The 19,439-nt window shown below is 53.9% G+C and overlaps 7 protein-coding genes across 7 annotated transcripts; 2 read left to right on the top strand and 5 right to left on the bottom strand.

Annotated features, from left to right (window-relative positions):
- Nucleotides 1–83: 83 nt before the first annotated feature.
- On the bottom strand, nucleotides 84–1,112 carry SETTUDRAFT_35421 (uncharacterized protein; the record flags this gene model as incomplete). Its single annotated transcript, XM_008032500.1, has 1 exon — nucleotides 84–1,112. The coding sequence occupies one exon, from the start codon at nucleotides 1,110–1,112 to the stop codon at nucleotides 84–86; it is 1,029 nt and encodes a 342-aa protein (XP_008030691.1).
- A 1,791-nt stretch (nucleotides 1,113–2,903) lies between these two features.
- SETTUDRAFT_23978 (uncharacterized protein) lies at nucleotides 2,904–8,374 on the bottom strand (the record flags this gene model as incomplete). The annotated part of the gene is made up of 7 exons (XM_008032434.1): nucleotides 2,904–4,361; nucleotides 4,419–4,981; nucleotides 5,038–5,137; nucleotides 5,201–5,617; nucleotides 7,530–7,592; nucleotides 7,673–8,021; nucleotides 8,106–8,374. The coding sequence occupies 7 exons, from the start codon at nucleotides 8,372–8,374 to the stop codon at nucleotides 2,904–2,906; spliced, it is 3,219 nt and encodes a 1,072-aa protein (XP_008030625.1).
- An 840-nt stretch (nucleotides 8,375–9,214) lies between these two features.
- Nucleotides 9,215–10,252, bottom strand: SETTUDRAFT_157491 (uncharacterized protein; the record flags this gene model as incomplete). Its single annotated transcript, XM_008032818.1, has 3 exons — nucleotides 9,215–9,574; nucleotides 9,634–10,091; nucleotides 10,144–10,252. The coding sequence occupies 3 exons, from the start codon at nucleotides 10,250–10,252 to the stop codon at nucleotides 9,215–9,217; spliced, it is 927 nt and encodes a 308-aa protein (XP_008031009.1).
- A 710-nt stretch (nucleotides 10,253–10,962) lies between these two features.
- Nucleotides 10,963–12,919, bottom strand: SETTUDRAFT_166000 (uncharacterized protein). Its single transcript, XM_008032817.1, has 3 exons — nucleotides 12,598–12,919; nucleotides 11,504–12,550; nucleotides 10,963–11,451 (listed from the first exon to the last, which is right to left on the bottom strand). The coding sequence occupies exons 1-3, from the start codon at nucleotides 12,788–12,790 to the stop codon at nucleotides 11,219–11,221; spliced, it is 1,473 nt and encodes a 490-aa protein (XP_008031008.1). The 5' UTR covers nucleotides 12,791–12,919; the 3' UTR covers nucleotides 10,963–11,218.
- Nucleotides 12,920–13,164: 245 nt separating this feature from the next.
- On the top strand, nucleotides 13,165–14,443 carry SETTUDRAFT_165999 (uncharacterized protein). The gene has a single exon (XM_008032816.1). The coding sequence runs from the start codon at nucleotides 13,193–13,195 to the stop codon at nucleotides 14,234–14,236; it is 1,044 nt and encodes a 347-aa protein (XP_008031007.1). The 5' UTR covers nucleotides 13,165–13,192; the 3' UTR covers nucleotides 14,237–14,443.
- Nucleotides 14,444–15,439: 996 nt separating this feature from the next.
- On the bottom strand, nucleotides 15,440–15,837 carry SETTUDRAFT_23974 (uncharacterized protein; the record flags this gene model as incomplete). Its single annotated transcript, XM_008032433.1, has 3 exons — nucleotides 15,440–15,541; nucleotides 15,594–15,711; nucleotides 15,785–15,837. 3 exons carry the CDS (start codon nucleotides 15,835–15,837, stop codon nucleotides 15,440–15,442), a joined length of 273 nt encoding a protein of 90 aa, XP_008030624.1.
- A 2,157-nt stretch (nucleotides 15,838–17,994) lies between these two features.
- SETTUDRAFT_35415 (uncharacterized protein) lies at nucleotides 17,995–18,336 on the top strand (the record flags this gene model as incomplete). The annotated part of the gene is made up of 2 exons (XM_008032499.1): nucleotides 17,995–18,235; nucleotides 18,275–18,336. 2 exons carry the CDS (start codon nucleotides 17,995–17,997, stop codon nucleotides 18,334–18,336), a joined length of 303 nt encoding a protein of 100 aa, XP_008030690.1.
- Nucleotides 18,337–19,439: the final 1,103 nt, after the last annotated feature.

The raw sequence follows: 19,439 nt of genomic DNA, 5'->3' as shown, positions 1-19,439 counted from the left end.
GGGGGGAGGAGTGCAGGCGGCTGGGCAGCGCGGGAGGGACGCAGTGTCGTCGTCGATAAGTCGTGGTGTCGCTGCGTTGGACGTTAGGTGCGGACGAGGGTAATTGATTGAGGGACGGGGCAAGACGACGACGACTCGCGCTTACCGCATGCGGGCGGGTTGACGCGGCCCTGTCGCGGCTTCCTCATGTCTAGAACGCACAACACCGACAGGCCGTGAGCGAGCGTCGCCTGTGCCTGCACACGCACACGCACACGCACACGCATACGCCGCCAGGCCATGGCCGCCATGCCCCATAACCAGAGCAGCGCCCGCTCCCGCACGCCCGCCGCGTCTCCACGCCCGCCGCGCTCGACTCTTTGGGCACAGCAGCATACTGTGCTTGGTTGCACGCCGGCGGGAGTCTGCTGGCGGCGGCCCACGCACACGCACACGCACACGCACGCCGTCACACCTGTCCATGGCCTGCGCAGCCGGGGGCGACGCAGCGCAGGGGGCGGTCCAAGATCAACGTCTCCACCATTCAGGCGTGCCGCAGAGGCAGCACGGGCAGGCAAAGCGGAAGCCGAGCAGACAGGGGACTCTGTTTTTTTTTGTTGTTTTCGTTTTGGCGGTAGCTGGTGGTGCAGCTCGTGGCGGCGGCGGCGGGGGGCGGGCGGGCGGAAAAGCTTCAGCGGAGCAAAGCGTAGGCATAGGCGCAGGCGTGTCTTGGGGGCGAGGGCGAGGGCGAGGGCGTGTGTGTGGTGGTTGGCGGCCATCACGTAATGTGTCGAGGCATGGTTGGGCAGGTGACGGGGGGCGGACGACGAAAGCGGCGACTGGCAATATTGGCCAGCAAAGCTTGTGTGGCTTCTCGACTGCGCAGCGGCAGCTTGGCGGGGGGGCTCGAAACGAGACGAGAGCAAAGGGCCGTGGGCGTGGGCGTGGGCGTGGGCGTGTGGGCGCGGTGGTGGTGGTGGTGCTTGCGACGCTGACTGCCAAGCCACGCGAATCGCGAGGGCAAAGTGGTTCACCAAAGATTGCGCAAGCTGTAGTGCGAATCTGCCACGCTTAGCGAGGCGTTCGCTAGCCACGCGTCCGTCTGCCACCGAGGCTCCCCCGCCGTTGAACATGAGACTTTTGCACCAATGGCCCGCCCGCCGCCCACAACACCCTTAACCTTGCTGACGGCCATCGTGAGCCTCTTTGCTCGCGCCATAGACGTGCAGTACTGCCCTCACCCCTCAGGCGCTGCATCGCGCCCTCGCTCGTGTCCTGCTCGCATCTCGCTCGCGCCAAGACTCCCGCTTCCTTGGTGAGGCGCATGTGCGGCACGGCGCCTATCGGTGGCGTGCCTGTTGCGATCGACTGCAAGTCATAACCCGATTACGACGTGCCTGACAAAGCCTTTGCTGCCCTCGTCATTGGACCCCCTCCACGCACACGACCCTCTTCTTTCCATCACCACCTCTCCCACCACTGCTCTTTTGTAAGGCCGAGCACCCCATCACCGCATTCTCGCTTTCACACTCGCACTGCTGGGCGTACTAGCACCTTGATGCGAACATCACTCGCCCGCCCGCCCGCCAAACAACACACAGACACACCCGCCTCACCCCATCATCACCCCGACCCATCTGGCCCGACTGCTATCAAATCTCGCATGCATATACGCACAGCACACCAACACCGCCAGCCCACGATGGTCCCTGTACCATGGCCGGAACTCCTGCACCCCTTGGCAATGGTCCTGCTCCACAACCACCTTGGACCCCATCTTTTTTGCTCATTCTTAACGTCACTATAAAAAAGAAAAGAAACCCCCTACGTCCACTCCGGTCTGCTCCGGTCGACGCCAGAAATGCACGGTAGTCAGCCTTTCCCTCATACGTCGGCCTTGTCCACGCAGCCTGTGGCCAGCCATCGGTGCAAAATCTAGGCATTATAGTGTACCCTAATCAGCTACTTGACCATCATCAGCATCATTAGCAGCAGCAGCATCGCGTATGGTACAGGTGCCGCTCTGGTCAGAGTTCATCGTGTCCACGAATGGCCCGCTGCCGACTCGTACAATATACGCCGCATCCCAAGCCAGCCAGCACGACCGGGGAAAGCTGACGTAGACCTGGCGCAGTCGCGGACCCACCAATGTCGCCTCGACCACGTACCACCACTACCAAGCCCGACAGGGTACCTGGATGTTGAGAACATGTGTTGCGTACGAAGCCCCCCCCAATACATCATGTGACTGGAGTCGAAACAAAAAAACTCTATTTTGTCTACGCCAAGTAGCATGCACACATTACGTACCACCAGCATCATGGCAGAAAAGTCGGTAGTAGTACATACATGGAACCAGGCTACTTTGGGCACAGTCCCCCTCTGGACGAGGCATCAGTACCGCAAAAAGCGCTCCATTCGCATCTCGGGGCATACCCGCTTTGCCCATTTCGCTGACGGCAAAGTAGCCGCATCAATGCCTCGCCCAGGAACCAAGAAGAACACGCCCAACCCCGTGTCGGACCGGGCTGGTCTGAAACATCCAGCAACGAGGAACTCCCTGTCGTCAATCCCTTTAGATTACTACGGGGGGGTTGGAGGAAAGGGCGTGTGCAACCCAAGGCTCTTATGGTTCGCCGGGTGGGGTTCTTAATAACAAATGTGCATAGTCTGATACACGGCCTCGGCTGTGCCTGGTTGGATCAAATGCCCATACATTTGCCATGTATCCATGGCCCGTTCATATAATCCCCAAAGCCATCCAAGAAAGCTACAAAGAAAAAAAAAAGCTCCCAACGCTTATGACGCCGACGCCCCTTCCCTTCCCTTTGCCAAAACTCACCCAGCCAGTCCGCATATGTGTACCGTAACCCGAAACACCATGGTTGCAGTTGCATGACGCCCTTTCATCACTTTACCTAGACCTAGACGCCCGCCTTGACAATGAGCACGCTAGCTCCCAGCTTGCCTTGCCACACGCGCTCCGCAAGCACGCCCAGCGTGTCGGCTGCGCTCGACGAGCCCTTGATCTCATCCGAGCTGTCTGGCCTGTCCAGGACGCCGTTCATGGCCACGTTGCGGCCCAGCACAACCAGGTCTCCGGCGTTGCGCGGCGACTGGCCCACCTCGATGCTCGCGCGGGCAATGACATCGGCGACGGGCGCCGTCGACGACACCGTCTCGAAGACGACGCGGTTGGCCAGGTCCGCAGGAAGCGAGGCACCAAGCGCCGCGAAGAAGGCTGCGTCCTGCTCGCGTGATGCCGGCGTCGACATGGCAGCAGCAGCAGCAGCAGCAGCGCTGGAAGGCAGCGAGGCCCAAACAGAGGCTACCAGGTCGAAATGCACCACTGTGGCCGTGACCTGCGGGTTCTTGGCTAGCTGCAGCACGAGGCGCAGGGCCGTCCTGTCGTCGTAGCCGCCGAAAAAGGGGAAGAATACATGGTGGCTCTTGTCTGCAATGGGCGCGGTAACCGGCTTGTCTCTCGTACTGCGTAGACTGACGTTACTATAAGTGCGGGTGAGTTTGAGGCGCTGCTGCTGATGTGCGCGCTGCTCCTTGTTCTTGGAGCCGCCAAAGTTCTTGTTGATGAGCACGGCGACGGGAATGGTAGCGTGCTCGAGTGTCTGGTGTACAAAGGCATTGTAGCTCGAGGCCTGGAGCTTGTTCTTGGTGCCCTTGTCCTGGATAATGGCTTGTTCCGACATGCCGCCTGTCTCGCTCCACGGCAGCACTAGGAACTGCGAGTCGGACGCGCGTGTAGCCAGCGTCTCAGCAAACGAGGCTTCGGGCACCACGAGCACTTCGCCGCTGACGGCGAGGTTGTGCAGCCGGCCAAATGTGCGGAACGTGTTGACGACCGGGTCGTGCGCCGTGTAGGATTCCAGCTCCGAGACCTGCATGACCGAGGACCCACGGTCTGTCAGGTTGAGCAGACGTAAGCCGTAGGCTTCCACGGGGCGTGCCAGTGCAGTAGTTTCCGTCATGGTGATCTCGCCAATCTCTTTGCTCGTGCCGTGGCTGACTTCTTTGGATGGGTGCGTCTTGGGGGCTGGGATATCCGTGGTTCCGCCAAACAGAGAGGTAAAGGCCAGGAGGTTGGGCATGCTGTCAAGGCGCAGGTACACGGTCATCCTTTCAATCTTCTCTGCCGCCATCTTTTCGTACTGCACAACGTCGGTGCTGCTGCTTTCCGAGTCTTCCAAGGGCTTGCCCGTGTCCCAGTCGATTTCACCGCGACGCCACGCCTCGACCTTCTTCTGGTACCATGGGGGGTAAAAGTACATTGCCAGTGGAGACGAGGCAAACGTAGTCACGAGAGCCATGACGACGAAGATGGTAAAGGTTCGGGTACTGAGGATCTTTGCATCGAGACCAATGTTCTGTGATTATTGTTAGTGCTCCTCTTTCACATATCCAGGAGAAAAGGATATCCCTACCAATACGATGAGCTCGACCAGACCCTTGCAACTCATCAAAGATCCCACCGCGAAGCATTCTCGCCACAGCATCTTGCTGCCCCTCGCCGCAATCGCCGCACTCAGGAACTTGGAGAAGAAAGCCACGGCCACGACGCCAACGACATAGGCCCACACGATTCCGGAGTCCAGGAGGCCGATGTTTGTGTTTAGACCGGAGAGAGTAAAGTACAAAGGCAGGAACAGCGCACCGATCAAATCCTCAATCTTCTCGGCAACCTTGATGGCAAAACCGCCTTCGTGCGGACAAATGAGACCGGCCATGAAAGCTCCGAAAATGGGGTGGACGCCAATGATGCCGGTGAAGAAGGCCGAGCCGAGAGCGATGAGCAGAGTAAGACTAATGATACCCTGACTGGGTCCATCTTGAAGCGCGCGAGATCGGCGCAGGACATAGACGAAGATTGGGCGGACAATGAAGACAAGGAAGAGCATGTATCCTGCACAAGTCAGTAGGACCCAGAGTGCTGTTAGTCCTGAGCCAGCGTTGACGAGGGCGACGCAGAGAGCGAGGAGAATCCATCCTGGAAAACAGTCAGTCTTGAGACTCTGCATGCCGTGTTTTCCCGCAAACACTTACCAACAACGTCGTTGCCGACACCAGCTGCCAGGACAATGACACCGACGGGCGTCATGAGCAGTTTCAGCTCGGTAAGGATACGACAAAGCACCGGAAACGCCTATTGCCAAGTCAGCGAAACAGTCCCAACACCACCAGGTTCATTGTGCTGCTCCAGACTCACCGTAATCGCCATGGCAACACCGATAAACAGCATATAAACGGAAAAATCAATTTCGACCATGCCATGCTCATGCCTAAACTCATTGTACAGTCCCACAGCAATAGCAGCACCGAGTCCAAACGGAATGGCCATACTCGCTATTCCGACAATGAGGGCGGGTTTCCAGTTGCCGAGCAAAAACCTGAGATCGACTTCGAGGCCAATGATGAAGAGGAACAGGGTAAGTCCGATATTTGCCGCTAGATTGAGATTTGACATGGATTCGGCGGGAAAGATTGATTCCTGGAAGCCTGGAATGCGGCCCATGACCGAGGGCCCGAGAACGATGCCTCCGATGATTTCGGAAATGACGCGTGGTTGGCGGATGGCGGAGAGCGGGTAGTTGAGTAAGCGGCAGAAGATGATGATGATACCGGCCTACGGGTAAAGAAAAGCATGTTAGCATTGTGTGTGTTTGCGGAATTTGAGATGGATCAGCGGAAAGGAAATGCAATCATGTTTGATATCCGCTCAAGATGGGCCATAAGATGGTAGGAAATGTGCAGTGATCTTATCGACGGGGAATATTTGAATTGAAGCACAAAAACTGGGTCGTGTGAAACGTACCTGAACGATAAACAAGGTAATGGGATGGGTTGCACGGCGCACCCAAGCCTTTTGGCCGACAAATGCCTTCCCGCTGCGTCCAAATGCCGCAGCGATCTTATCACAACATCGACGTCACCTGAGCATCCGCCTCCTCGCCTGGGGGGAGAGAAAAGGGCCGCTGCATACACCTTGGCGGCGACGATGAGCCTGGCATATCGTCGATGTTTCCATTTCTCTGCAGCAACATCGCGCAGCGCATCCCCGTGGGAACCTTGGACGCTGACGACACGCCCAACTTGGCGCAAAATGCAGCACCACGCGCCCACTCGTCGATACGCCACGCCCCGGCTTCTCTCGACGTGCATCTCAGCTCATGCGCAGGCGGTGAGCGCGATGCCAATAAGCCTCTCGGCGTCTCCCAGCACGCGGCCTTCTCACATGGGCGCGATACCTACTCCACACAGCATTGGCAGCTAGAACAACACGGCATGGCGCCCACATAGCCTCCCGCGTGCACATGCGCTTCCCGCCCTTGGACAGCATCAACCGCAGCCCATCTGGCTAGGCCTCTCTGCCTCCGCGGCTTGCCTCTTCTTTTTCTGGTCTTGGCAATCGGTCCACCACCCAACCCCCCCTGGTGCTGCGCGTGAGAGAATGCCCTGCGTGATATGATACGCACGGCATCGTGGGGTGGAAAGTCCACCGGAAAACATGCTCACCCAGATGCCCAGAACCTTGGTGGGCTTAGGCCTGGGCTTTGTTCCCTTTCCTTCACCTTCCCTGCAATGCGGGGAGGGGGCCCATCCATCGTTTTTAACGGCCCCCGAGCCCGCATGCTGACTTTGCCTCGTGTGCTCGCTGGGTAAATTGGCTTTTGCTCTCTTCGCCACACTTGAGCCTTTGTGCTTATCGCCCTCTCTCCCTCTCTACCTTTCTTTCTATCCCCACCTGGCTTCCTTTTGGTTCATCTTCTAGGCTGCTTTTTTTTTGTGGGGTTAGGGCCTAGAAGGTCTGGGGTACATCTCCATAACTAAACTAACACCAACACCCACAACGGCTCTTGGAACCAGAGAAAGATTGTTGGTTTGGCAGCAAGACAATGTCGTCCATCCTGCCTTTGGCCACCGCCGTGGCTTCGGCGCGTCCCAAGGCGCCGCCACAGGCTGGTATTCTCGAGGGTGTGAATCCCGTGGATTTTGACCCTAAATCGTCGCCAAGCTCGTTCCGCTGGCGCATCGCGGGCGTGGGTTGGATTTGTTCCATCACGAGCGCGAGCATTGGGCTGGCATGTCTGCGCTGCTCGATGTGTTTTGCACGTGGCTAAAGGCTAACGTCAGAGTGCATAGTCCCCCCCTACTTCATCGTGCCTATAGCGCATGCCATCTCAGGCGCGAGACCAGCAGCATGGAAACCTATCGGCCCGGCAGGCTCCATGCAAACCATATCTAGCACGCTCGACTAGCTTCACCCATAGCGAAACGCGCTTAGGATTAATCTATGTAGGACATATGACGTCTGCCTACAACCACCCATTGGGCCAAGCACAGCACCTGATGTCTGGAGAGACAATTCACCTGAAAGCCACAAACGACATGGACGCAACACGGGCGGGCGGGACTTCAGTCATGTATAAAACGCCAAAGTCGCTTGTTGATTCACCAAACCTAAATCTGCTGGCTAACATGCACCCATCCAACCATGCTGACCCGGTCCTCTAGCATCCAATCTTCTTGTTGCTAACCACAATATCGTCATACCAGATGGTGTTGGTGTCGCCGCCGTAGCTTTCCCATCCAAAGTATACCTGTTCCTCGAGCATTAGCACATGAAAAGAAAAAAATGTCTGGAACAAAAAAACAAAACACTCAAACGGGCAGAACTTACTCCGGTGATCTTGGGCTTCACAGAACTCCGGCTCCATCCCTGCGAGTTGGGGTTCTGCGCGCCGTTGCCAACCGTCAACCCAGCAACCGTCACGTTGTTCAGCCACGTCTCGATGCTGCCGTCGGCACCCAGGTGGTACTCGAAGCATGTCCATGCGTTGGTAGGCAGCGGCTTCGACGACGCGATGCCGTTGGGCGACAGGTCAGGAAGCGTAGCATCATCCGTTTCGCGGTTGTACATGAGGATCTTGGACTGGCCTCCGATGCGCAGGTGCTTGTTGGTTCCTTGAGCCGAGTCGGGCATGGTGATGAAGGTTACGTGCGAATCGGTGAGAGCCTTGCTTGCTTTCCTGTCAAAACAAAAGAGTTAGCATTTGGCTTCATTGCTTTGAGAAAAAGAAAGGAAAAGAAAAGGTACGACGAAATATACTTACATGTAGGTCCTCACATAGACATCGCCACTGGGTACCTTGCTTGTACCAACAAAGATATGGCCGCAGAAACCGCCTGCACCATCGACACGGATCGAGTTCTTGCCCGTATGTGCTGTCGACGAGTCCAAGGTGACTTTGCCGCCTTGGTTGCAGTCGGTGGCGTACACCGGCCATGCAGTCTGGTCCCATCCATTCTCGAAGCCCTCCGTCACTTGGGCAAGGGCGGGCCCCGCAAGGGCAAGGACAAAGAGAGCGGTTTCGCGAAACATTGTTTGTTGTATGTGTGCGACACTGAACGGATGGGGCATCAGGAAACCCGCCAGGCGAGTAGATATTTATGCTCCTTGGAATCCATGGCCAAGCTTCATCCTCCGTGGCATTTGGGGCATAGTGCTGTGCTTATTTCGTGTGCTTGTTTCCACATTAAATGACTTGGTAGTCCAGTGTTTCTGCTTGGTTCAACTTGACCTGGCGGTTGCTTTCGTCGGATTGCGAGGCCGGACCTTGTGCCATTTAGATTACTTGTAAATTTAGCGTCGCACACGCGTATATTACCGCACGTCATATGAGGAAACCCTCCGGCCCACCTCTCCACTGACATTGATTGTTGGTGCCGAGTAGAAATTGCGGTCAGGGCGTGTTGGATTCGGGGGTCCTCTCACGTCGGGTAAACATGACAAAGTGCTTTGTGGGAATCCTCTAAATTCAATGATAGCGCAGCGGCTACTTTCTACAAAAAAAACCCATCAAGCAACCTGCAATGCAATTCAGCCATCGCTACCTGAAAAAGAAAACAACAACAACACAAATAGCTGACTCAAGCCGCTAAGAGCCGACGACGACGACGCCGCCGCTGCGCGCCACGAAAGAAACACTAACAGACTAATTTTCCTAACCAAGAGAATAGATGATGACAGAAGAGTGGGTGCATGTATGCATATCCACCGACAGGGCGTATTACATAGTGTATGGGGGGGGACCAGCCTTTTGGGAATAAAAGACCAACGAGGATAGAAAGTAGACGGTGGATATGGGTATAGTCGTGGTATGCGCGCTTGTGCTACGCCATTTTGCAAACCAAAAGACAATCCAGGCAAGAGTCGTGTCGTTTATTTACCACCCGTCGTGGTCTTGTTGACTTGTGTGACAACGACAGCAATAACAACGATAATAATGATGATGATGAGCGCAATCAGGACACACCACCACTTCTTGCGGTTTCGGCTACGGGCCTTTTCAATGGCGCCGTCAATCTCCACGTTGGCCGCCTTGACGTTGTCGTTGATCTCCTCGCCCTTTTGCTCAATGTTGGCCACAAGCGGTTCTTGCTCCTGGACAATCTGGTCGAGGTCCTGGAACAGCTGTGCGAGCTCCACCATCTGACGTTCTATGTTTTGAATGGCCTCGTGTCGCTCCTTGACGTTACGCAGGGTAGATGAGGCTTGGCCACGGCGGTCAGAGTTCATGAGCTGCCTGAAGTTAGCATGCGGTACTTGGCGTAGCGCTGAGTGTGCAGTGAAATACGTACAGCCTGCTGGAAGATGGGGGCATCGGGGTCTGCCACAGCCTCGCGGACCTCTTCATCGGTAGCGTCTGGGCGCACGATGCGGTATTGGCGCTCGGCAGCGGCCTGCGACTCCCTCCGGAAGTCCGACTCGAGTGTCTGGTACCGGTTGATGGTGGCCTTGAGCCTGCGGTCGACCTTGCCGACCTGGGGAGCATTTCTGGGGTGACCCGAGTCAGGCTTCGACTTGATGTTTTTGACACGGGTGACAAGCGCGCGGTAACCCGTCATGATCTGGGAGCTAAGGTTGTTGATTTCGCCCGAGGGCATGTCTGGCCGAGCCAGGGATTGTTTGAAGACGCGATCCAGGTTGTTGAGCTGGGCATCTAGGTCGTCGAGGGCGCGGTCGACATCGCGGCATTCGTTGAGAATGGCATTGGGGTCGGCGCCGGCACCGGAGTAGGACTGCATCTCTAGGTCGCCTGGGTGGGGTTAGAGTGTCGCCGCATGCGTGTCGCTGGCAGAGGCACATACGGTCGTTGTAGCCAGCAGGGCTGGAGTCGCGCGCATCATAGGGGTTGCCGCCATAGGATCCAATCTGGCCGTAGCCTTTATTGCCGTACTGTTCGTCGGCAGCGGCCATGGTCAGCAGTGGTGCGGTGCTATCGGGTGTAGTGAGGAGTTTGTTGGAGGAGAGTGCGGTGAGCCGCGCTGTCATAACCCAAAGAAAGGACTTACGCTCATTCTGAAACGGGGCCGGGTGGGCTTGTGTGTCGACGAGGGTGCTTCTGAGACAACCAAGTGCGGTGGCGCAAAGCAAAGCTCAAACGGCGGCGGGCAGGGCGGTGCGAGTAGTATGTAAGCGGGTTGGGGGGGGGGGCGATGTCAAACGCGCTCGAGCTCGAATCGGTCGCTGGCAAAGGTTGATGGCCCAAGATAAATGCGCTTCAGGGCCGCGAGTGTTTCCTGGGGCTGAGCGCGAAGGTGCCTCTTGGCATGCAGGAGGCGCGCGCGCTAGCTGCTTCGGGCCAGGCGCCCCGCTAGTCAGCGAAAAGAGCGGCGCCTCTTCGACGGTTGGCCCGCAAGCCGCCCAGCTGCCCTCGCCTTCCATACATAGCGACACGCTCCCATTGCTTGTGCAGCACCGCCCGCCTATGAGACGACCACTCTTGCACTGCATCCTGGAGCTGCTGCTGTTGCTCCTCATGCCTGTTAGTACTACACCACTGGAACCGGCTTCTGGAACGGCTGCCCTTCTTCCACACGCGCGGGCTGATCTTTCTCCGCCCCTCGCAACTACATCCATGTCCTACACTACTTACTTACGCTACTCCACCATCGCCTGCTTTTGGCCCCCCTTCCAGCTGCCGCCACCAGCCCCGCCCCGCCCACGCTCTCGATCCATCGAGCTGGCCGGCCATGGCTTACGCAGCTTGTGCCCATTCTCGTCCATCTAGTACGTATACTAGACTCAGCCTTGCAGAATGCATCACTCAGCTTGCGAACCGGACTCCGCCACTCAGCGCCGCCAGGCCAAGCACACCGCTAGGCCCGCCGCCTAGCCACAGCACAAGTGCAAGCTCCCCGACCTTCACCAAGCTTGCACGTGTCAATTCGCGGCTTGGTCCGTGTTGCCCCACCGCCTTCGCTCGTCGCCGCCAGCCCATGACTTTTCCTGGTAGCCGAGTCGCCGTTTGACCTCGTCCACCGTGGCTTGGTCTCCCGTGTTCTTGCCAATGTTGTCACTAATCTTGACAGCGTGACGGCCCTCTGCAGACGCAATCTTGATTACAATATTCAAGGGCACCGACTTGTTCCCGCTCGATGTCTCGACGAAATCGTCTGTCATGGTCAGTCATGCACATGCAGCCTCCCCAACATCCCGCACACATACTTGTCAAGAATGTCCCCACTCCAAACGTTGGCTGGAAGCCTTGCTCCTCGGCTGCCTTCTTGTACTTGAAGCAGAGCTCAAGGTTCAGCGAGTCGGAAAATACAATCGTCTTCTTGTCCTTGATGCCCTCGTCGTCGTAGAACTCGCGCATCATCTTGATAAACTCCAGAGGATCACCAGAGTCCTGGCGCACGCCCGCAAACACTTGGGCAAACGTCTGATCCGAGCCCGTGTCTCCACTGTACGGTGCCTGAATGGGCGGCTTCGTCGAGGCCATAGTCTCCACCGCGTCGGTTTTGGTCGTGTTCCCGGCTGACGCCAGCGTTCCGCCTCCCAGGATAGCAGTGGTGACGCGAGGAATCTGCTTCTTGAAGGCCCGGAGGAATGCTGGCGTTCCAAACGTGTCTGTGAGTGCGATGCTCAACACGCCTGCCCCGAACGTGGCTGTCCAGTACTCTAGGGCAATTTCGTTTGCGCTCTCGTAGTTGTCCGTGATAGCAGCCACGCCCATGAACCATTCGTGCGCAACAGTGCCAATGGGGACAAGTCCGTGCTTCATGGCAAAGTGAACATTGCTCGTTCCTGAGAACTTTCCCGCCCATCCTAGCTTGGCGCCCTCGTCAGCCGCCCGGCGCAGCCCTTGCAGCACCAAGTCTTGTGTGTGGTAGTCTCGTCGCCTCCTCGAGCCAAACTCTGAGAAGATGCAGCCTTCTTCCAACAGCGCTTTCCCCTTGTGGTAGGCCTTTTCCACTTGACCCGCATGGTTCCAGTCTGTCTCGACAAACTTGAAGTATGCCTCGCTCACAAGCGCCAGTAGCGGAATCTCATACAGGATCGTGTCGAGCCATAGACCCTCAGTGTGGATGTGGAAACCGCCAACGTCGCTGTCTGAGCCGGTGTCGTTTACGGGTGTGAAGGATAGCTTGAGCTGTTTTGAGGGCTTGAGGCGGAAGATAGAGAGGAATTGTAGGTATTGCGCGTTCAGATAAGGGCAATTGTTCTTCAGGAAGTTGAGTTCGTCGTCGGAAACTGTAATATTTTCGAGTTCTGTCGAACATTAGCACACGCGTGGCCACGGAAGCGCCTCTACCAACTATCTACTTGTGCTTGTAGCCAATTGAAGGCGGCGCGACTAAGCTTCTTGTCTGGCGTGCGGTTTGTGAAGCTATACGTGACTGAGACATCCGGGAAGAACTTCAGTATGCAGCATTGCATAGTCAGCTTGTACAGGTCGGTGTCCAGGAGGGAGAACATGCCCTCAGGCAGGCTTGCCGGCTCAGCTACCATGTCGTTGAGTCTGGTGTAGCGCGTTGGTTTGGTAGACTCTCAGAGTCGCAACTTCCGATGGCGGCAGATGGAGGGGTGGTGGGGCAGGCGCGAGTTTGTGGAGTCGCGCGTTGCGTGGATCGGCCAATTCCGAATATGTCCAGTCGTCCTGGCTGAAACGCGAGCGTAGAGGCGGCGTATATGCTGGTGTAGTCTTTGGGTGCAATTGTGTTCGTTGTGCCCACACGAAGAAAAAAGGTTGGACGTGAGTGGTTTCCGACGCCCCTCGGCATTGCGGCGCGTGAAGTCATCGACGGTTAGCGTCCAGCCCTATGAACCCTGGATGCGCATGAAAGCCTGGCCTCGGCTTCTGCACTTCAAATCCCCTGGGCTTCGCTCCCTCTCGCTCCTTACACCAAAGACATGCTTGTCGCTCTCTCTATATTAGCCCTGTCGCTCTCTTTCCTGGTTTACCAGCGCCCACCGCCGATATGGCTTGCGTTCATTACCCGTCTCCAGATGCCAGGAGCGCGCACGATACCTGAACAGTCGCAGGATAGCCAAAAGGACGACCCCTCGGCAGAAAGAGAATGCCACCAGCGAGAATCGCCGTTAAACGATGAAACGGTTAATGCTACTGTCAGAAGCCCATCGCCAGATTCGACGCCCAAAGCGGTGCCCAAGTCTGACGATACTGCACCTCCTGTGCCATCCTTCACGCTCAACGAGCACGACGACTCCGACGAAGATGAGGAACAAGTTAACCTGCCACCACCGTCGTTTCCCGCCATCAACTCTGCACAAAGGGCCTCGCAAGCGCCTGTCCAATCTGCCATGCCTCCACCCAGCAAGCCGACCCTCATGGCACCGCCTCCCAAACCCACGGCGTCTCTGATGCCACCCCCACAAGTCGCCGCCTCGAGTCTACGCCCCCTCCCCAACACGTCGTCCTCGCAGTCGATGCGCGTACCCACCACGGGCCCTCTTCCCAACCGCGGACCGCTTCCGAATCGGGGCCCACCGACCTCAAACGGAGGGCTCGGAGTGCCACCGAGCGCCAGTCCCGCCACCAAGACGCCAAACCCACGCGGCAAAGTGCTCCTGTCGCCAGGCCACTCGCCGCTTGATTGGGCGCACCTGCAGAAATCAGGCAAAAACCTGTCTGGCGTCGACTCGATGATTCGCGTCACGCCCGCCTTGCTGAAGCAGATGAATGGTCGCAAGGGCAAGCCCGCCTGGTCGTGCTACCAGGGTAAAGTATACAATATCTCGCCCTACTTGCCGTTTCACCCCGGCGGCGAGGGTGAGCTGCGCCGTGCCGCAGGCAAAGACGGGACAAAACTCTTCATGGAAGTGCATCCGTGGGTCAACTGGGAGAACATGCTGGGTGAGTGCATGGTGGGCATCATGGTGAGTGAGGAGCACGTATCCAAGCCGCCAGGAGCCGACTTGGAAGATATGGATTGAGATTTGATACCCCCCCCCTTCGATAGACGAGAAATGCATTGTGTGGAGTTTGGTGGTTTCATATTGTAAGCTTCCTTGCGCTTTGCGTGTTGGTGTCATGCTCCCGTTTTTTCTTCATTTGGCTGGACTGAGACGTGGCCGGCTTTTGGTCATCGGCCCTTGTGCTCAAGATGGTAATAGATGCGAGTGGTTGAGAGAATGTATCGTTGAGCATATTGAGAGATATCTTAGAACACTGCTCTCTATATATCGCATAGTAGAGCACGTCGCATCTTCTCTTTTTCCCGCTAGGCTAGCTTCTCTCTGATAGGTGGCAGCCTTTTGGAGATGCTAGATAGGAATGCTTACATGGCATATCTTGTATTCATTTCATAAGTGATTTCGACGCGCTGACGCAGCAACTTTTATAACGCAGCCGGGTCCACAGGATATAACAGCGGTAAGGTACAATACCCTATACCTTAGACACAATAAGCAGGCAGTAATATAAAGCATTGATGTTTGCGAAGAGCGATACTTTTCAGCAGACAAACTAGACTGTCTAAAATACAATGTGATTGCTTTGGTGATACCAGCATCATATATCTTTGTTAAATCACCAAAGAGCTCGTTTTACTATGTCCCCACCTATCCCTCACCTATTTAGACTGTCGTTATCATCTCGTATACCAACGAGGAAATAATAACATGAAATACACACGTTGGTATTGCTGTAGCTTATAGGGATTAAGAATATTAAACTTTCTTTTGTTGCGTTGTGGTATTGTTATTCGGTAAGTAGAGCGGTGCACCTACGTAGGGAGGGGCACACCCAAAACAACCTCCTCCGTACAACAGTTCTAGCTTCAAAATACACCAATCCCTTTGAGTAAAGCGCTCACATTCTGTTTGTGAACTCGATAGGGGATAGCATCCCGTTCAACTTTGGTAATGTGTTTTTTTCAGAAGTGATGCCCAATTTCGATTCGCGTGAAAAGATAAAATCACAAAAGCATAGCTCTCATATTCACCAACATGTACTAGTGTAAGAAAAACAACACCATTCTCAATTTGTATCTACTCCGTCACCCTACTACAACTTCCAAAGGTCTCGTCACCTTTACTCAGTTTTTACTTGCCGACCCCCTTCTAACAAGTGTGCTTTGAACCTGAGCCAAGGTTTTTTATATCTTGCTTTTGGTGCGATTTACCATTAATATCAATTCATCCACGGTCTTGGCTGCCAACATTCCTGCAGTTTGTCCAAAAATCATCACCATAGAGCTCAGTGTGAACCCCATAGCACGCATTTTGACGGTATTCGCCCTGTGCGATATTAGCAGATTTGCAGCAGTAGAAGAACAAAAATTTTACATACATCATTTGGATAAAGGGCCTTGCACACAAGTTCCGTAAGAGCCAAGTTAGGGGACCAAACACCAGTTGAAGGGTTGCGCTGGCAACAGATGAGGAAGTCGTGTTTGGCGGCCGAGACGCTGTTCACAAAATCAGTATGTCTTTCAGATAGCCCTGGGAAAAAGAAGAAGACAAGTTGGAAATGGCACTTACACTTGAGCGCCCAAAGTGAGCACAAGAGCAGTGACGATGGAGGTGGAACGCATATTGGAAGTTCTTGGTGAAGTTTGTTGGTCTGTGAAGATAGTTGATAGATTGTAGTAGTAGAGTGAATTCTTAGTGATGAGCTGTGAGGAAAAGTGCTTTCAAGAGCAGGACTTATATACATTTTTTGCTATGTACCATTCTCCCTCTGATGTGTACAAGTTTTGATATGTACAGTTTTTTCTCTCAAGGTGAAAATGAACGTACAGGGGTATGTAGTGTCATCTAATCCACGAGAGAAAGGTTTAGAGCCGGACCGAACCCCACTTTGGATAGCCAGGATTGCAGCTATCATGGTCGTCGAGCGGAAAAGCCAGTAGTCCGTGAAGAAAGTAGGGCTAACTATTCTTGGAGTCTCGCTCTCGCTTTACAGTCGGTAGCCCTACGACGAGCCGCCCCCGCATTTTGCCCCACTTCCATTATCACCGCGTCTCACGTCATACACGGTCCACCATCTCGTATCAACGGTTCAAGAGCTAGGATTTCCATCTCCTGATTTCTTCATCCTCGACCGCAATCCAGACATTCTGGTTTTCTTCATCCACTCTTCTCTCGCCACTTGCTTAGCTTCAAGTCTCCCACCAATATCTTACAAAAGCGCAATTGCGCTTGATATTTTAGACTTGGAGCATTTAAAACAACTTGGCCATCTTGTAGTACCATCAAGATATACTGTATATAGCGATGCTCGTTGAACCAGCCGATAAAGGAAACCGTATCCCTCCCTGTTTCACACGAAGCCCTGTAGGACAAGAATGAGCCAATGACACACAGTCCTGTGGCGAACAATAGATTATCTTCGTGTTATCCCCGGTCAGTCTCGGCCTACATGGCTTCGCGTCAGACGGGAAGGGATGTTATGTACAAAAAGAGTTCGTGTTTAGCGAGAGAACTCCTGGCCCCTGCACTACAAACAAGGTCTCCTATAACACTACTCTACTTTTGTAACACTGCTACTACCAAGAGCTTAGTTTGTTTATGAAAGAGGGGTAGATCTAGATTTCTAACAATATCACGCGTTCTAATCTTGTTGTTATATTCTATTGCAGTTGTTATTTCGCAGTGTTGATCCGCGATGTTATTTCGCAGTGCCCTAGAGACGTTATCAAACGCACCGGCTACAGGACTTCTTACTGAAAAAAAAGAGATATTATTTGTGGCGTATCTATTGATAACAGCTTCTGACGTAAGTAGAGTCAGATCACTAGTCTCTAATTTAATTAAGGTAAGTAAGTCTTACTTCTAAGCGAGAACCTAAACTTTCCTAATTGTCCTGTATTTTAACTCGTATTTAAGGTTCATCTAGAATACCTGATAGTCGATCATCTCTCGACCAATGTCCACCACGTCTACCTCTGACCCCCGTGCTACAAATCCAGTGTGGGGGTGCTCATTTTCCCTGTCTTGAAGTATTATTAGTTTATCGTCTTCCCCTGTATTCTCTCCTCAAACGCAAAGTTTTTCTCACGCACAGGACACGTGATCGGTACATCAGTGAGCTTGATAGGACAATTATCCAGGCCGGCAGTTGTAGGATATGTTGTTAGAAGCACCGATTTCTGCCGCTAATGCTTGTAGCTGAAACTGGGGTTCTGGGAAGCAATCAACCAGGTGATAAGATTCTGAATCTTGGTAGGCTATTGCATCGTATAAGGACACTCATCGACTTTACGCGAGGCGTACGGGTCTATTCTATGTATCTTGAACCGTGGAATGGACCGAGGGACCCCTTAAGGAACGGTTCATTGATTGATCAGTAATTGTTCATTCGTTCGACATCCATCTGGTCCATGCAAATTACAGTTCTCATATTGTGACACGAGATATATGCTTTCTCACTTGATACTCATTGCTCAACCTCATGAAACTCTGGGTTCTGTGTCTGTTCCAAGCTTAGCTTTGTATCAAGACAAGATGGTCGTGTGATAAGGCAAGCTTGACGTGTGGTAAGGCAAGCAGTGCGTTGTGGAAGCCACTGCGTCGGCACATCGATATCACCCACAAAGCGAATGATCAGTAAAGAGAAAACCTTAGCCTGCAGCAAGGCAAGGTCTACAAAATAAGTATAAATACCTCTTCTTGCAACCATCCCAAAGTATCTATCATCAGTAGTTTCCAGTCAATTTCTCATCCCAACACCTTCATCAACTTGCTTCAAAATGAAGACTCCAACCCAAAGCCTTTTTATCCTTATGGCTATTATGCAGGTACTTCCTGCATATGGCCTGCAAGCCATGCCCCGGGATCCTGATTCCGAGTCGAATGCCTCACTGCCAGCGTATTCCGTCATGGACGCAGTCCGGGATGGATACATTGAATTCGTTACCTTGGAAGAAGGAGTCCGAGTTGATTTCAACGTGCCACCGGAACAGTTCAAGGTCAGCAATGCGGCTGAAGCAAGTAAGTATATGTTGTGTGACTTGTACAGTAGCATGACAGCTGACAAATTGAAGGACAGGCAAACCTACCTGTCCAAGGTGGGCCCCAGAAGAAGGGTTTGAGGCTTTGGTGTGATGCCCGCACGGCTATCTGTGAGTTTCCATAGCCATTGTTTTTGATGCAATTTACATTCTAACAAAGCCCATAGCATGCTTGGGCACGTTAGCTGGGACAACAGCTTGGTGTCTGTCCCAAGTATTGTCGTACAGGGAAATGGTAAGGGAAGAAGCAGCGGGTGTTCTACCCGCAGACAGAAGGGTGCATTTCAAGAGGTGGGAATTCATTGGGTGCGGTGGTTTCCTCTCCTCTGCATTTAGCACATGCTCCAGATGCATCTCGATTGATGGCTAGGTGGTGGACAGCTCATGGTAATATTGAGCGTATGCAAGCAGTAGCGAGCAACTGCATCCTGTCACTACCTCTTAGTTAATTTTGAATGATTACGCAGTCTGCTTGTTGAAATCGGTTTCCAATATGCAAAGTGAATCATATAAGCATTCCTGTCCTGTTCAACTTTATCCATGTATTGCTAGAAGTGATACCCAAATTCGATTCGCGAAAAAAAAAACAGAAATCATCAGCATTCCTATAGCCCATGGCGGCACTAAGAGGGATACAGCTTTAGCTGTTATTCAAGCTATACTATGTAGCTGCACCGGCTGGTGATCGTTCTAGCCGAGGTTCGTCAGGCGGCCTGACTAACGTGTTTTACAAGCGAGCGCCGCGTACAAGCGAGCGCCGCACCCCACCAAACCTGCGCACCTCTATAAGCCTGTAGTTCCACCACAATATAGTTGCTTTACTGTATATTAATATAATAGATTAAGCAGTACCTAGAGTATCTTTCTTGCACGTACGCGAGTTGTGGCCAGTTTCTCTACACCTACTGCAGCGCGCCAAAGCCTGGCGGCTGACACCTGATCGCTCTCCTCCCTGACGCTCTTCATGAGCAATCTGCTAACCAGCCTCACGCTAAGCAAGTAGATCCTCTCTAGCTCCCTTTGTTAGCACTCCATGCTTCTATATCCACTTCCTTTTACGCTACCTACGCTTTGTTGCTACCTCATTAGCCCTCTCAAGGCTGGCGATCTGATCACGCATTAGCTTAGCTAAGAGCATTATTCTCTCTGCCCCCTTCTTAAGCTGGCTAATCGCCACAATAATT

The sequence above is a fragment of the Exserohilum turcica genome (genome assembly GCF_000359705.1).
Source record: "Exserohilum turcica Et28A unplaced genomic scaffold SETTUscaffold_8, whole genome shotgun sequence".
Classification (NCBI taxonomy): Eukaryota; Fungi; Ascomycota; class Dothideomycetes; order Pleosporales; family Pleosporaceae; genus Exserohilum; species Exserohilum turcicum.
The sequence above is the reverse complement of the archived record's forward strand: the minus strand, read 5'-3'. Positions and strand labels throughout refer to the sequence as shown.

Bases quoted from the DNA above. Each gene is read 5' to 3' on its own strand.
- SETTUDRAFT_166000 (XM_008032817.1), bottom strand. From the start codon at position 12,790: ATGGTAGCTGAGCCGGCAAGCCTGCCTGAGGGCATGTTCTCCCTCCTG. The intron at 12,551-12,597 runs GTTGGTAGAGGC...AATGTTCGACAG, and splicing joins GCTACAAGCACAAGTAGATA to AACTCGAAAATATTACAGTT. The intron at 11,452-11,503 runs GTATGTGTGCGG...TGACCATGACAG, and splicing joins AGTGGGGACATTCTTGACAA to ACGATTTCGTCGAGACATCG.
- SETTUDRAFT_165999 (XM_008032816.1), top strand. From the start codon at position 13,193: ATGCTTGTCGCTCTCTCTATATTAGCCCTGTCGCTCTCTTTCCTGGTT.